The sequence below is a fragment of the Anser anser genome (assembly GCF_964211835.1).
Source record: "Anser anser genome assembly, chromosome: 3".
Lineage (NCBI taxonomy): Eukaryota > Metazoa > Chordata > Aves > Anseriformes > Anatidae > Anser > Anser anser.
Genome location: NC_139722.1, coordinates 16,546,458 through 16,560,832, shown reverse-complemented (window position 1 = coordinate 16,560,832; position 14,375 = coordinate 16,546,458). Strand labels below are relative to the sequence as shown.

The window sequence follows — 14,375 nt, the reverse complement described above, 5'->3', positions numbered from 1 at the left end:
TATGTTTCAGAGTTGCATACTCTAGAAATATTTTCCTTTTTCAAAAAATCTTAGTTACGTACTTGAGGAATTAAAATGTCCACGGGAAATGTACGTAAATATGTGTATTTGGTAAATCTAATTTGAGTTTAAGGACAGTAGATACCTAGAAAAAATGTTTTGCGTACATTGTTACATTCAGCACCTGAAAATGCAATGTTGGCATTGTATTTATTTTCTCTGTGGGATCAAATCCAATGCTGCTGGTATGAGATCTTGAGATTATTTTTTTTTTCGTTTTAAGCAAAAGACTCTGCATTCTGTCTTTGCTTTGAAACGAGACACTTCGTTTTTGATCCCAGACCAGTTCTTTTCTCTGCTGTAAGGAGATACTTCTTTCCAAGTTTCTTTCCAAGTACTTTCTTAGTTTTTGTAAGATTCTTTAACAAATGAAACACATTTCCTTGACAATGCTTATTTCTAAACTACTTATGTCACAGTTTGTTCAGCATCCAAAACCTGAAAGTAGCACATGTACACCAGGAAATTCTTTCAGATCCATTACCATTTTCTCTGATACTTCTGGGTGGTGGCTTGGTGCAGTTGCTGTGCTTTTAACTGCTAGCTTTTTAAGCAGTTAGATGAAAGCTCCACATCAGCATTCTAGAGTTTAAAGCTGTTTGTCTAGCCTGTTGGACTCCTTCACTTTGATCAAGACCAAAGGATCATCTGCTTGAGGCTTGGGATAGGGAGCCTGGGAATGCCATTTACAGGCAAATTCTTCAAAGGTTTTTTGTGACTTTTTTTTTTTGGTTGTGTTTTGCAAGAGCTTTTTGGGGCTTAAGTTTGGCAGTCAAGAAATATTATTTTTCAGTGCAATCTGCCTCACTTCCACCAAGGAGAAGACCAAGTTTCTCTAGTTTTGTTCAACTAAATTCAGAATGGATCTTCACTGACATGACACCCTTGCCTCTGCAGGAGGACTGTGGAATTTGTCAAACTATCTCATGTAGAAGATGAATTTCCAGGCAAGTTGAGATGTTACTAGCTATCATTATTGAGCCTTGGCCTCTACAGATCTCATGCTGCAAGTTTAATGATGTGATTTTGAAGCTCGAGTGAGAATGTTAATTTGAGCCTGAACTTGTTGAGGTCAGCTTTTATCATCTACTAAGTTTTGGACATAAGAAAACCATGAAGTTTTTCTGGTTTGCTGGAGTTGCTATTATGTATGCCACTGAGGTTTCTAGAGATAATGACTGTTTTGATTCTGTGGCTGTTCCTAATGGATCTGAACTTCCTTATATCTGTGCATTTCGGTCATCCGTAGCAGTGAGAGAATGCAGAGTTGTTTCAAGAATTCTTAATCATGTGTTGAATTTCTTTTTAGTACTATCCGCACAGCCTCTGCCTCAAAAAAAGAAAAGGGGGAAGAAAAAATAAAAAAGGCCAAGGACCTTTAAAAATAAAAAGGCCTCAGTGACCTGCAGCTTGTGCAGCCGGAGCGGCGTGGTGGATGTCGGTGTTGATAGCTGCAGGTTTGCTCAGTCTTCTTCAGTCTGTTGGACGACTCCTGGTTTGGACTGTGCCTGAAGCCAGTACTAGGATTATGCTTAGTTATCTAGCTTTTCCAGTGATACTTCTCTTGAATCTCTTTTTTTTTTTTCTCCTTTCTTATTCTCTTCCCTTTGGGTTAACAAACCATTCAAGGCTTCTAGGCAGCTTTTTGGTTTTGTCTGCCTGACTCTCTTTACCATATGCTTAAAATCATACTACTGGTCTTCATTTCCAAGTCACAAGTTCAGACCTGTGAAGCTAAACACCAAATAACAGTGGTATTTTCGTAGTCTGTGGAGAAGTGACGATGACTTCGCCCTGATTTCTGCCATGATAAGGAGATTCTTATCCAATTCTTCAGCTTGATAAGCAGAATACTTCAGATTCTTCCTTATAAAGACAACTTATTTGCCTCAGTATCTCATCTTTCTTGCACGTTTTTGATGACATAGCAGGTGTTAATATAAATAAAAATTTGGCTTATTTGAAAAGAAATTCAGTTAATTCAAAATTGCTTTTTTTCCCCTTCTTTCCCATAACAATTTTTGAACTGCTTCTTCAAGCTCTATATGAAATTGTGTGTTTAAAAATATTTATATAACTAGTCTTGTTTGGGAGAGTAATGTTAAGATCCATTCTTAAACTCTTGGATGACCATCCATCAGTGTTGATTATTATGCAGTGTTGATTATTATTATTATTATTATCTCCCTGTAGATACCTAAATCCTTGTAATATTTTCCTCAAGATCGCCTTAGCTGACGTAACTGAGGAAGGCCTTATACTTCAGAATTGTTCTTGAATAAGGGAATAAGAGGAGCAAGTAACTCAAAGCTTTATGCCAACCTACTTTAATCAAAAATTGGGAATATCCTGAGGTCACATTCATGAATAATTCGTCTTTCCTCACCATCTGTAATTAGCATGCTCCAGTTGTAGCCCTGAAGATTTTAAAATGGTTTTAAAGGTAGTTCAAAGCAGTGTATTTCTCTTAGACCTCGGTTAGATTCTGTTTTGCCCATGTGAGCAGGAAAACGCTGTCTTTCCCCTGTGGGACAGCAGTGGGACTAGTCTGTCTGTGTCTTTGACTGGAACTGGTGCGGACGGGGCTCTTTTTGTGATGAGGCAGTTGCGTTCCCCCATGTACTTAAACACTAATGGCAGGCACGCCGGGGGAGCATATGGGGAAGGAGAGTACGTCATAACAACTGCTCGTGCTTCCAGCAGGCAGACCGTACCCAGCAAGGCAGGGAGCCAGATTTTACCCATGTTCTTTAGTTTGATCAGTCCTGTTGTGGTAGAGTTTGAGGTAGGTATTGCATTACTTTTGTACAGGAGACAGAACCAGAAACTTACCAAAGCACGTTATTTACGCCTTTTTTTAGCTGTATGGCCATGTCTGTATTCCACACACAAACCTGTCTTTCCTGAAAAGAAAAAATGTTAATCTTTTTTTTTTTTATAAAGATGACTTTATTTTTAGGCCTGTGAATATATATTATCTTCAGAAGTCTAATAAGTGCTGTGCTAATGCTATGAAAAATTAAAGCTTAATGAAAACTAACAAGCTTTTCTTGGGAAGTCTGGCTGGCTCCCTTTCCTCCTTTGCCATTCCCCTTTTAGAAGCGAGGCATGGAGTCTGTTATGCACACTTGAGTGAATAAAACAAGTTGTTTGAATGTGCTTATGGGATTATGAGATCAAGGCAGTAGTCTGAAGTGCATTACATCACTGTGCAGGAACGCAAGCACGCGTTTCTAGATATAGCCATCATAAATGATTTGCTTCTGAACCATCTGAAGTCAACAGGAGAATGAACAAGTTCTTATTACAGTCTTCTGTAAAGGTGTCTGCATAGCTATGTGTTATTAAGTGATGATGTTTCCAGTTTGTTAAACTCATTTTTTGAGCAATATTTAAAAATAGTATCCAAAAAATTCCACTAGCTGTTCTCAGATTACTTCTTCAGGTCTGTGCCTTGACTCAATACATCACTGATATGCATAGATCATGGATACTTCTGCCATGTTTTCTTTTAAAGTATGTACATGAGGCAAATTGGAGGACAAATAATCTTGAAAACAGTGGCATAGAAAGTAAGTGCTGAGTGAGGTAGCTTTTATAAACTGCTTTGAGCCTGGGATTTCACGTTAAGTATTTTTATTTAGGAAGAGAATACTTTTTGAATTAAATGGCGAAAGTTTTGAATGAATCTGCATATATAATGGATGAAATACTGGAAAGATTTGGACACGTTTTTCTCATTCTGCCCTCTTCTCCCCACCTCCCGGTGCAGGATGAGTGAAAGAGAAAAGCTGGAGATGACTTACTTTTCTTTTCAGGACTTGGGTGATAGGAGAGATGGTAGGTGGTGCTTTGCTGTCAGCCTTGCCAGGCAGTAGGATAAAATCAGTTGGAGGCTCTCCCACTGCAAGACCGGAGTGCCAGAGCTGAAGCTGCAGAGTCAGGCTGAAAAGGAAGACTAGAGGAAGAAAGGATACTTGGAGGGAAAATGTGTAACGCTATTCTGTGAAACAAAATAGCCCTTGGAAGCACTCTGTTTTCCAAAGTGCACCCCGTGAGCTTTCCAAGTGGTATTGCTGTTGTTCTGCACCTTCTCACCTGCGTACCCAGACTCAGCCTGGCTTACTGCTGCTACATCGGGAGGGAGAAGAAGAAAGACAGAGCTCCTGCCCAGCCAGCTTGCTGCTGCTGTGTCTGCACAGGGCGTTCCAGGTGTTTACCCTTGTTCACTGATGGAAAATAAATGCCAGCCTTAGGCCTGTTAAACAGTAACAGGTCACGTCCTTCTGAAAGATTTATTTTTTTATTTATTAAAAAGGAAAAGCAAAGAAAAAAGCATACTTTGTGTTTGTTTATATCATGATATGTCGGGCACAAGTGACTTATTTGAAATTAAAATTTATACTGAAAAACAGTTGTTCCTCAAGTTGGAGCTTTACAAATTGTCATATAGGGAAACTTGAATGAGCAAGGCCACTTATTTATCTCTTCTACTTTTTTTTGTTAGAATTCTTCGTCCTGTGTTTCAGCTGTACTTGTCTGTTACCCCCTCAGAGCTCGTTGTATATTAGTCATGTGCAGCTGCGTTGTAAATGGGCTGAAGGATGCTCAGATTTTAATGTTAGTCAGCAAAGTCCATCTATATCTGCAATATGTGCAGCATGAGTTTCAAGAACAGCAATTTTACAAAACACTTGCTTCTTTCGTATTGCTCCTAGAAGATTTTCTGAGACTTTTCCCTATTTTCTTATTTATTTTGCTTAATTGATTTACCTGAAAAACCTGAATATGCCATAATATTTTGAAACCCCATTACGGTACATCGTACAAACGTCTTTGCCAGAAGGATTTGGTTAATATCACAGTGCAGTGCCACTTGATGCTGCCAAACCCGGACTTGCCCCTTGCAATTTGATAGGAAACACAACTAAACCTTAGCACCCAGAAGATTTGCATGTGGCACTGCCTTACATGGTTTCTTTGTTTCCCTAGAAACAGGATGAGAGAGGAAATGGCATGGTACTGTAAATCAGCAGAACAGGTTACATTTGGATTACAAAGCTGAAAAGGTAGTTGGAGACTGAAAGCATAAACAAAAAGGAAATGGAAACATGAAATATACCATTGTGTACCTCTGGTACTTGTTGCCAAGACTTCAGTTTATGTTTTCTTGTTGTTGTTTTAAAGCATCACTGAAGTTGTTGAAGCCGTGAAACCATTTGCAAAGACCTCATCCTCCGAAATGCTACCTGTTAGCTGGTGTCTCACCTCTGAGTTTGTTTCCAAATCTACCTTCCCTTTTACTTTGTGGAAACTTGTAGTTCCTACAAAAATGCAAGTGAAGCTCCATCAAATGGCTTCAAGGATGTCTTGTTTCCCTGAATTATTTGGTGGATGTTGGTATGCTTTATTCTTGGTTTAACTACCTTACACCTGGGAGAGTATGCTTATCCTTTAAAGGGTAGTCCTTCCACCTGAGTCTAGCCTATTCTTGAAAAGGAATTCAATTTCTGAAAACAATTTATGCTGTAATATTGTCCTTATTGTTTGACTTTTTGGGAGTTAGTGGTGTTCTGGTTGAACTAGCATTTATAAATGCCTTATGACGTGTAAATAAGCTCTTAATTTTAGGCATGGTTATGTCTATTGTTTTATATAAACAATAAAAACACTAGTAGTTGACAGTTATTAGACTTGAATCACATTTCAATGAATTCTTCGGCCTCGTGCGTTGTTAGATGAATGTGGAAACTGAGATCACTGAAACCATCCTGGATCTTTGCTCTGAGGTTTGGCTTTTTTAGAATCATCAAGGATCCCAGAATATAAACTTTTACCTGGTGTGCTGGAAAGGAGCCGCATATTTGTCATTCTCAGTGACTCTTTTTTTGTGGTGGCATATTGTCCTTGTTCACAGTTGGTGTCTGCTTAATTCTTTTGTTCAGATTCAGTTTTCTATGGCTACAAAATGGCACGTTGACAATAAATAAGAGTATAGATTTTTTTTTTTTTTAAGAAAATAGAACATTCTGGAGTTGAGTTTTTCTTCAGGCAAATGAAGATTTTCAGAATATTTATTTCAAAGGAGAGGAGCTTTCCTCAGAACATCCCTTTCCTGGAGAACTTGACGTGCCAAGAAGGAGCGTAACGTTGGCTGGGTGTGTTGGCTGCTGAAATGCTGCAAGGGGTTGGCTCTGCCGGGCCTGCCGGTGATGTGAGAGAGTAACGGGGCTTTGTGAACGGCCTTTCAAAACGTTTCCCTGTGGGAACGCTGTGGGATTAATGGGATTAATTCTAGTTTTCCCTTGCTGCTCGAGGTATAAGAGGAGATAGTTTCTCATTCTTGAGAAGTGCAGAACGCGGTGCTGACTGGACGTCCTCAGACCAGCTAGGATGTTTCCCCGTAAACTATTAGGGCAATGTTAACATCAGGTTAAGAGAGCACTTGAGACACGTCATCTCTTTAGAGAGAGAACTGAGAGACTCTTGACTGCCCAAGAGGAGGTGTGACAGTGCGTGTGTTATTTGGGCCTCTCGTCCGCTTCCTGTATTCCTGTGTGGTGCTTCCTCTCGTCCAAAAGCAGGATAGCATTTCCTCAGGAAGCCCTCTTCAGAATTTTCTGCTTCTAAGCGGTACGAGTGACAAAAGAAGCCTCCAAAAAGGGAATGCCCTCACGTATTTTGTTCTATTAGTATCTTTTTTCCATATCAGGCTGGGCTAACTGGGTAATATAATTATGCTACTCTTTAGTAATAACATGAAAAATAATTTTAACAAATGCTGTAGGGGAGTTCCGCTTCATTGTGGGCATCGGCCATTCATTTATATTCTCCAGGAGAACCTTTTTTATTCAGAGCTCTTGGAAAATGTTCGTGGAAACTTTTAGGGAATTAGGACAGCTGGTCTTAGCAGACTTCTGGAGTCTGCAACGCAGCCGGCTGGCCGGCATTCCCGGTGCCAACTGGCTCAGTAGCAAGTAGAGATGGCAACTGTGATTTTGGCTTAAGAAACCCTGCATATATAGAAGATGACTTGATGACAGGCAAGACTCAATAAATCTGGTGACATAATTGAACTCTGTTAACCAGTGTTTGGTCAGCTGGGATTAAGCATGAATTTTAATTGAAAATGTAGGAGGATTACTTTGTAGACGGATTTTTTTTTCTTCAATGCGAGAACCTAGTCTCTTCCTCTCGTTTAGGATCTTCTCTTAGATTATGTCAGGAAATTATTTTAACAGATGATTGAATTAGATTTCAGCTACTGCATGTCATTGCTGATCTTTAGTCATTGTCAAATTTCAAATGAAATGGCATCTGGAAGTAAGTCGTACGCAAAGCTGCAAGAGTTTGGCTCTGCATCTGTCAGTAGACTTTGCAAATAATCAGATTTCCTGATAGGCTTTGAATTTCGCACTTCACTGACTGAATATTTGCCTTGTAGTACAAAAATAGAGAAGGAGAAAAAAGAGCATGCTAAGCTTCACGGGATGATCCGTACAGAAATAAGTGGAGCTGAAATTGCAGAAGAGATGGAGAAAGAGAGAAGGTTCTTCCAGTTACAGATGTGTGAGGTAAGATTCAACATGAAATCGGTATTACTCTGCTAATCTGTCTTAGGAACATTTTGAAAAACATAGTTGTTTTATGGCAAATGCGATGTTAAAAGGAAGTAGAAAGATATTAGTGGAGTCATATTGCTAAATTACATTTTTTTCTGTCCTGATGTGCTAACTTTGCAGGGAATTTTCTAATTTTGCTTGCAAGTAAATTGCAGAATAAACAATGCAAAGCTCAATTAAACGCTAAGAGATGATAATAAATAAGCCTTTACACTCCTACTTCACTCTAAGTTATTTTAAGCCCTAGATCATTCTCTGCATTGTTCCCTGCACCGCCAGCTGTTGTGGTATTATGTGAGGAAAGACACGAGTTTAGTACACTATTGGCTGGTACTGAAAAAAAGTGCTAAGGATGGAATCCAGTTGTCTTTCAAGATGTTTTAAAATGCTGCCACTTTGAAATCTTTGAAATCTCTGAAATTACCTTAAATCTGAAATAGCAGGGGCATATCCTGGGGCACGTCATATTTCCTGATTTTCAGAAAAAAGAAGTTTATACTTGGTTAATTCTGAGTAATAATAAAAGGGAACTTGGTTTTGTTTTAGCTAGTAAATCAGAAGTGCAATGTGTTGGGAGTTGTATCATAAATAAAAGCTAGATCTCCATAAGTTAATCCAATACCAGATGCTTAGAACTCCACTTTGTACTAGCAGGAGTCAGAGTTGATTCTTCTGCCTAAATGTTGTCTAGTGTGCATACATTTAGGCCAGTCGTCTGTTCATCAGAACCAGCTTGACAAGCCACCTCATTGAAAGCTGGCACTTAGATACAGCTTTATTTTATTTGTTTTAAAATATCTGGGGTGAAATAGTTATCCCATGTGGGTAAGCGAAAAACGGATGTGTTAGAGCATGTTCACCCCTTTGCCTGTAGGTCACTATCTGTGCAGGAGTTAATATTTGCCCACATTTAATGGGCAGTTAAGCAAACCTGTAAATACCTGGCAATCTTACTTCTGCTTGCATGGCCATCATCTTTTGTGCTATGGCATTCAGGGGAGGAGCTGCCACTTAATATGGAATTTGTTCATGCGTAATGCAATCTAATTATACTTTTTTGTAGCTCAGTGCTAAGATTTTTTTAAATATCATGCTAAACTGTAATTTTCTGTTATTACTGTGTGTAAGGAACTGGCAGAGAAAATGTTCAAATCAAAAAGCAGATTTAAAAAGATGGTTAAAATAATCCCTCTTTTTTTTTTTTTTTGAATAAACTGCTTTCTTGCTTAATGACATCTGTTTGGCAATGGACTTAACAGCCAATGAGATGCATATATTGATGGGCTGCTAGGTTTCAGAACAGGTTCCTAAGTTCACGGCACAAACTTTTATGCTTCCTTTAGTAGAGGCTTCCACTAGGAGTCATGAAGGATGGGGTAACAATTTGAACTAACCATAGTGAAGTATCCCCACAAGGTATCAAAAAGCAGCAGTGGCAACTCTTGCTTTTGTGTGATTAACCCATGAAGCCACAGTTTGGTATATTCTTTTCAGGCCTTCTAAATCTGGAACTGTTAAAGCTTGTTGAAATACAACTGAAAATAAAATGTTAAATAATACTGTGGTAGTAATCATTAATTTCTTTTGTGAATTACTGTTTTAACAGTACCTGCTGAAAGTCAATGAAATCAAGATTAAAAAAGGAGTGGACTTACTTCAGAACTTGATCAAATATTTTCATGCTCAGTGCAAGTATGTTTTAGTTTTCTTTACACCTACACAATAATTGGAACGATATTTTGCTTTAAACTTTTGACATAATTGTAATACTTTTCTGGATTTTAAAACATAAATCTATAAATAAGTAAAGATTAAATTGGTCTCATTAAATCTTTTTACAAGTTGCTTTTGTCAAACAGATCAGTAATTGAGTTTCTTACAATATTCCAAAGCATATAATGTGTTTTAGTTAGTACTGTAGAATATATTTGCTTGTTCCAAAGGAGTGCCACACAATAATTTGGCATGTTTCGTAAACTACTGCTGAAAAAGAATCATAGAATCATAGAATCATAGAATATCCTGAGTTGGAAGGGACCCTTAAGGATCATCAAGTCCAACTCTTGATACCGCACAGGTCTACCCAAAAGAGCTATTAGTTTGGTCAGTTAGTTAGCGGTGTATTAGTTTTGACATTGGCTGTTGTTTTTTTTTTTTTTTAACCTGTGTATCTGGCAATGATCTAAATTAATTCTGTGCTCAAAGAAAATAAATTGCATAAGCAGTGGGATCAAACTGTATTTAGAAATCTCACTTTTTCTTTCAAATTAATTGGGGGACTCAGTATTAAAACACAAAGAATGATGTTCCTTTTTATGGTAATCTTACAGATCAATAATATAGCAATAAAGCCATAGCTATAAACTTGAAAGAGCTTCTGTCAGCCTGTTAAATACAGTGAATTTTTATCTTAAAAGACCAGTCTGAATAAATGTAGTTTTTTATATGTGTAACTATGTTGCTTTAAAATCGGTTTCACTCCTACTTTGTTACTCATCTCCTGTCCATTTAATAAAATTTCCACAACATAAATGCTGTGTTGTGTTGTCACTTTCATGTCTTCTTCCCAGAGTGAAAGTATTTCTTTCACTAACGTGGCAGCAATTTTTTAATCATATGTGTATACCTGAGGTTTCTTTGAATGTATTTTTAAGATCTTACCTATTTTGAAGAGCTGCAATATTCTCTATTGGAATAGAGAACATTACCATGCCAATACACTAATACATATTATACAGTATGATGTAGCATATTCAGTTTGCAGGTAGGCTGTAAATAATGCTTGGGAAGCAAAGAGGCTTTCCTTTAGAGGGAAGATTTCATCAGGTGTGAAATGATTGGGCTCCAAGAAGTCACAATTATTTTATACCTGCTAGAGCTTTTACTGTTCTACAATGAATCTTGCTTGTTCTGGGCCATCAGAAAAAATGGGATTAGAACCAGTATTTGTTGTGAGAATAAAGAAAAATTATGTGGCAGTGGGTTGTGTCAGTACTGAATCTACTCCGGGATTTTGCATGTTAGAATAAGCTATGATGGAAATAAAGATGTGAATTAGTTAAAGATGAATAAAAAATAAATTTTTAAGGTTTTGAAGCTTACGGCATGGCATAATTTGTATGTCTTCTCTTGGCAACTTTTTAAATAGAAAATACAAAGTAAGGTTTAATAAGTCTGCTTTTTTTTTTTTTAAAGTTTCTTTCAGGATGGGTTAAAAGCAGTTGAAAGTCTTAAGCCTTCAATTGAGACACTGTCGACAGATCTTTATACAGTGAGTTAGCAACCTTTCACTTTCTTTGTGCTTAGTTTTTTACAGTAGAGCTGTGAACGTTTTTGTTCAAGTTGCTTGACTGGTTTAGTATCATTTTAAGGTTTTGAGGAGATTTTTGAGTAAAATTTTGTTTTAATATCATGTCCAGGAGCTTTAGATCCAGTTCAGAACCCCCCTGTGTAAAATGTCAGGAAAAGAGCCTCTACCATAAAATGTTTGCAGACTAAGTGAAAAACAACATATGGTTTCAAATTGAACACAAGGAAACAAGAACAGTGTGAGGCAATATTGAATTCTTAACCCAGCAACATCCTAGCCATTATCGAGTTTTCTGAAGATAAAAAGGAAAATAAATTTATCATGGTATCTTTTTTCTTTGTGTTTTCATTCTTGCTGAACATTTCTCAGAAAAATGAACCAAATAAGTAGCAAGTTTGGAAGAACTGTGTTGAAAAAGAAACAATAATGCTATTTTTAACCTGTGTTTTTCTTCATTCAAGATTAAACAAGCACAAGATGAGGAAAGAAGACAATTAACACAGCTTAGAGATATATTAAAATCAGCACTCCAGGTTGATCAGAAAGAGGTGAGCATACAAGGTGATTTGGTGTTGGAATGCCCATTATAATTTCTTCCAATCTAGTGTTAATTTTTGAAATAGAATTATTTTAACTTTCATCAGCCACATACCTTTTTTTGTTTCTTCATCTTTGCTTTGATGCTGATGGTGAATGTTTCTGAAGGTGTGTTTTTTGAAGAGATTCTCACTAAAATGTATGAGACAAGAATTTATTTTTGCTACTGCTGTTGCAAAACACTTAAGTTGATCCACTGTCTGTGAGCTGACTGCAAGGAGTGTCTGTGGGGATCAAACTGAGGATGGAAGAACTTTGGCAGTAACAAGGAGACCCAATTAATGTAATCTTGTCTCACAGAACTATTCTGTGTTGTATAAAGATTATGTAAAACTGAACTCCAAATCCCAAAACACTTCTGTCACTATCTGCAAAAAGTACAATGAAGCTTGCTGTTCTGCTGCAAAGATGCCAGTTTTCGAAGGTGCAAAAGATGGGTCAGTTCAGCAACCTAACAAATTATTTTTTGAGCTTCAGTTGTTATTGCTGTTAGATTTAAAGCATTCTGGAGTAATTTTATTTGGCAAGCTCTGATCTGGAGCCAAGCATCTTTTGTATAATCTAATCCTAAACATTAGGGCTACTTTTGTTTCAGATTGCTAGTGCTTCCTCTTCATAGAAATAAAATCCAGCCAGCTTCCTTTGTGTGGCTGCTGGGCTGTGAGTAAGTGATGAATGAACCCCTCCCTTTTCAGATTCTCGTTCTGAGAGGCGTTACAAAGAAATGGTTTAGTCTGTAGACCTCGGACTTCCTTGATCTTTCTCAGTCTTGCTTTCATCTTCTTGTGAATTTTATGCTGGCTCATAGCTTTAATAGGTGGCAGGCTTGCTGATAGGCATTAAATGCTCTTCACATCGAGGTGCTGTTTGTTGCCACGTGAAGTTTGTGGTAATGATCATTGTGTACAAAGTCCTATACAGTCTACAGACACTTTCTTAGGTTCTGCCTGGTGTTTAGGACTTACTGAGGTGTGTATTTGCTAAATAAAACTTTCAAAATTGAACTTTGTGGAGTGAAAGACTAGTGATTCTAACAGAAATGGTGAGTACTTGGGATTCACCATTGACTGCCTACTCTCATCAAGGAATCTTTGCTGTTAAGGGCATGTTAGCAGGCTTCCTGTTCTGTTCAGGTCTTCGTTCAAGAGAGGTAACAGAAGCAGTTGGTTTTTATGATTGCTGGGAAAGTTGTTCCTCTGTGTTCACCTGTTTATCAGAGATACTGATATTAACGTATAAGGAAGGCACGGTGAGCACACATCTTTTCACAGGCTGAAAAATTCAATGGTATACATGGATTTTTTACTTGTACTGGTTTTGTTGCATGTAAAAATAGAAGTATTGAAAATGCTTTATTCTATATTCATTATATATCAATTCTGCAAATACAGCTATAGATACTACCTGCAGAGCATGAGAAGTAATATAATTATTAAAGTTGTTTGAAAACATCAATTAATCAGTGGGATGCCAAACAATCCTGTTATAACTTGCTGTACAATCCACCAGTATTATTCTTGTTGCACTGTAATTTCCTTTACTATAACTGTTTTCTTTTTCCTTCCTGAAACGCATTTACATTTTGTGACCGAAGTCTAGGAGAGTAAGTGTTGCTATGTTTTAATGAAAATAGTTGGCATGCTTTCTTTCCATTCAGATTTCAAGAAACTGGATTTGTCCTCTGAGCTTTTTTCAGCTGGTGTGAGACGAGTGGTTCTTTTTTCCTCCTCTTGTGTTTGTTGTAATACCTACCCCCACAAAAAAAAGGGGGGGGGAGGGGGTCGAGGAAAGTTGTCAGATTGATCTTGAGAAAGGAAATTACAGTAGGTCAAATTAGTAATTTCCTATTTTCTCTCTCCTGGGAATTAAATCCAGTTGCTTGATTTGATGTTCTTGCAAGATTTTAAAGATGTGTCTATTTTTAGTCATTTAATACATGAAGTCCATTTTAATAGAACATTGCTGAACATTTCTGTTGTTTAAAAAAAAAAAAGACATGAATATTCAGAGTCAACCTTTTTTGTTGTGTCTGAATACATTGTCTTTTCCTGCACTGAACTTCCTCAAACCTGATTTGTACTGAAACTTCTTTTTTTTAAAGGTCTTTGTGTGTCCATCTTGGTAAAAAGTTAGAATTGAAGGTATCCTCAGAGTAGTGTTCAGATCTCCTTCTGCTTCCTGTACCTCTTTGGTAGAACCTGCAATTTCTTTAGGCCACTGCAAAGTAGGATAAACTTTGTCTTAACAAAACGTTTGGTAGCTATGCTGTAAGAGAGGCTGCCTGCAGGAGATTCTGGCAGATGCATCTGCTGGAAACTCTGTGGCACTGTGATAGATAAGGGGTGGGTCTCTGAAAAATCCTCCTGGCGATGATACTGCAAATTCGAGAGAACCTCAGGCTCTTGGAAAGCTGTAAGGACTTTTTGGCAGCTTTATGCACAGAAGGGATCCAGGCAGTCTGAGTGCCTGCTACATGGGAGCTGTGAAACAGCTAGCCAAAATTTTCAGTGCATAAGTTAAAGTACCTCGCATGGAAAGCTCTGTTGTGTTCAAATAGTGGGGTTGATAGCCAGGTTTTTAGGCTCTCTCTTGCCTTACAGGATACTGTTGTCACATTTCTTGAATTTTTAGTAGTGTTAATTCAGCTTGATTTAGAAGTCTTTATAAGAATTTGAAAGAAATCACCAACCTGTTTCTAGTCAGAGAAGTGATTCACTATAAACATGCTTCAATGAAATGACTCACCTTTTTCTGTACGCCTATCTGCATTTCAAAGCTGATAAAGT

The 14,375-nt window shown here is 37.6% G+C and overlaps 1 protein-coding gene across 4 annotated transcripts in view; it reads left to right on the top strand.

Moving 5' to 3' along the window:
• ASAP2 (ArfGAP with SH3 domain, ankyrin repeat and PH domain 2) overlaps positions 1-14,375 on the top strand; it is an 87,815-nt gene that overhangs the window by 39,564 nt on the left and 33,876 nt on the right. For all 4 annotated transcript variants that reach the window (XM_083827998.1, XM_083827996.1, XM_083827995.1 and 1 more), the window contains 4 exons: positions 7,505-7,634; positions 9,289-9,374; positions 10,878-10,953; positions 11,454-11,540. In XM_083827998.1, the coding sequence (XP_083684124.1) occupies positions 7,505-7,634; positions 9,289-9,374; positions 10,878-10,953; positions 11,454-11,540 (379 nt within the window). The remainder of the gene's footprint in view (positions 1-7,504; positions 7,635-9,288; positions 9,375-10,877; positions 10,954-11,453; positions 11,541-14,375) is intronic.